Here is a 1,819-nt window from a genome sequence, read left to right as displayed (position 1 = left end):
TTTAAAGTAGTTTTTTCCAATTATGTGAAGAAAGTCAGTGGTAGCTTTATGGGGATAGCATTGAATCTATAAATTACTTTGGGCAGTATGGCCATTTTCATGATATTGAGTCTTCCTATCCATGAGCATGGAATGTTTTTCCATTTGTTTGTGTCCTCTCATATTTCCTTGAGCAGTGTTTGTAGTTCTCCTTGAAGAGGTCCTTCACATCCCTTGTAAGTTGTATTCCTAGGTATTTTATTCTCTTAGTAGCAATTGCAAATTCGAGTTCACTCATGATCTGGCTGTTTCTCTATTATTGGTGTATAGGAATGTTTGTGATTTTTTTGTTTGTTTGTTTTTTGTTTTTTTCCTGCCACAATATTTTTAATTACGTACAAAGGTCTGACATGGCACCCAGGGGCCCATTTCACCCACTGCTTTGTTTGGCTGCCAGTCTTTTGTCTCTCTCTTCAGCAATGGTGAGGCGGATACCCTTTCCTCAGGGAAGAGAAATCCATGGTTTGTTGCCCTTGCCAATAACAAAAATGTTGGAAAGTCGAGTGGCAAAGCTGTTGCCATTGGCATCTTTCACATGAACCACGTCAAAATATCCAGGATGCCTCTCTCTGTTAGTGATCACACCAATTGTTCCCAGGTTAGCACCTCCAGTCACCATACACAGGTTACCAGTGTCGAACTTGATGAAATCAGTAATCTTGCCAGTCTCCAAATCAATCTGAATGGTATCATTCACCTTGATGAGGGGATCGGGGTAGTGGATGGTGTGGGCATCATGAGTCACCAGATGAGGGATTCCTTTTGTGCCCACAAAGATCTTTATCACTTTGCATAACTTGTACTTGGCCTCCTCAGGTGTAATACGACGTACAGCAAAGCAACCCTTGGTGTCATAGATCAGACGGAAATTCTCTCCCGTCTTGTCAATGCTGATGACATCCATGAATCCAGCAGGGTAGGTTATATCAGTTTGGACCTTGCCATCGATCTTAATGAACCGCTGCATGCAAATCTTCTTTACTTCATCTCCTGTCAGGGCATACTTAAGTCTGTTCCTTAGGAAAATGATGAGGGGGAGACACTCTCTCAACTTGTGGGGACCGGTGGATGGATAAGGAGCAAACACACTGGTCAATTTATCCAGCATCCAATGCTTTGGAGCTGCTACCCACTTCAGATGTTTCTTGGGACCATGAGCCATGGCTGCGTTAGGCAAGGAAAGAGCATGTTTATGATTTTTGCAGATTGATTTTTGTATCCTGAAGCATTGTTGAAGTTGCTTATCAGCTTAAGGAGATTTTGGGCTGAGACAATGGGGTCTTCTAAATATACAAACATGTCATCTGCAAACAGAGACAATTTGACTTTCTCTTTTCCTAGTTGAATAACCTTTATTTCTTTCACTTGCCTGATTGCCCTGGCCAGAACTTCCAATACTATGTTGAATAGGAATGGTGAGAAAGGGCATCCTTGTCTTGTGCTGATCTTCCAAGGGAATGCTTCCAGACTTTGCCCATTTAGTATGATATTGGCTGTGGGTTTGTCATAAATAGCCCTTATTATTTTGAGATACGTTTCATCTATATCTAGTTTATTGAGAGTTTTTAGCATTAATAGAGTGCTGAATTTTATCAAAGGCCTTTTCTACATCTATTGAGATAATCATGTGGTTTTTGTCATTGGTTCTGTTTATGTGATGGATTATGTTTATTGGTTTTTGTATGTTGCACCAGCCTTGCATTCCAAGGATAATGCCAACTTGATTGTGGTGGATATGCTTTTTGATATGCTGCTGGATTTGGTTTGCCAGTATTTCATT

The 1,819-nt window shown here is 40.7% G+C and overlaps 1 protein-coding gene across 1 annotated transcript; it reads right to left on the bottom strand.

The window, feature by feature from the left end:
* Nucleotides 1-344: 344 nt before the first annotated feature.
* LOC111549497 (40S ribosomal protein S4-like) lies at nucleotides 345-1,201 on the bottom strand. The gene has a single exon (XM_023222657.2). It carries the CDS (start codon nucleotides 1,199-1,201, stop codon nucleotides 482-484), a length of 720 nt encoding a protein of 239 aa, XP_023078425.1. The 3' UTR covers nucleotides 345-481.
* Between the last annotated feature and the right edge of the window lie 618 nt (nucleotides 1,202-1,819).

Source organism: Piliocolobus tephrosceles, chromosome 6, assembly GCF_002776525.5.
Source record: "Piliocolobus tephrosceles isolate RC106 chromosome 6, ASM277652v3, whole genome shotgun sequence".
Classification (NCBI taxonomy): Eukaryota; Metazoa; Chordata; class Mammalia; order Primates; family Cercopithecidae; genus Piliocolobus; species Piliocolobus tephrosceles.
The sequence above is the reverse complement of the archived record's forward strand: the minus strand, read 5'-3'. Positions and strand labels throughout refer to the sequence as shown.

Coding starts and splice junctions, on each gene's coding strand:
- LOC111549497 (XM_023222657.2), bottom strand. CDS start 1,201: ATGGCTCATGGTCCCAAGAAACATCTGAAGTGGGTAGCAGCTCCAAAG.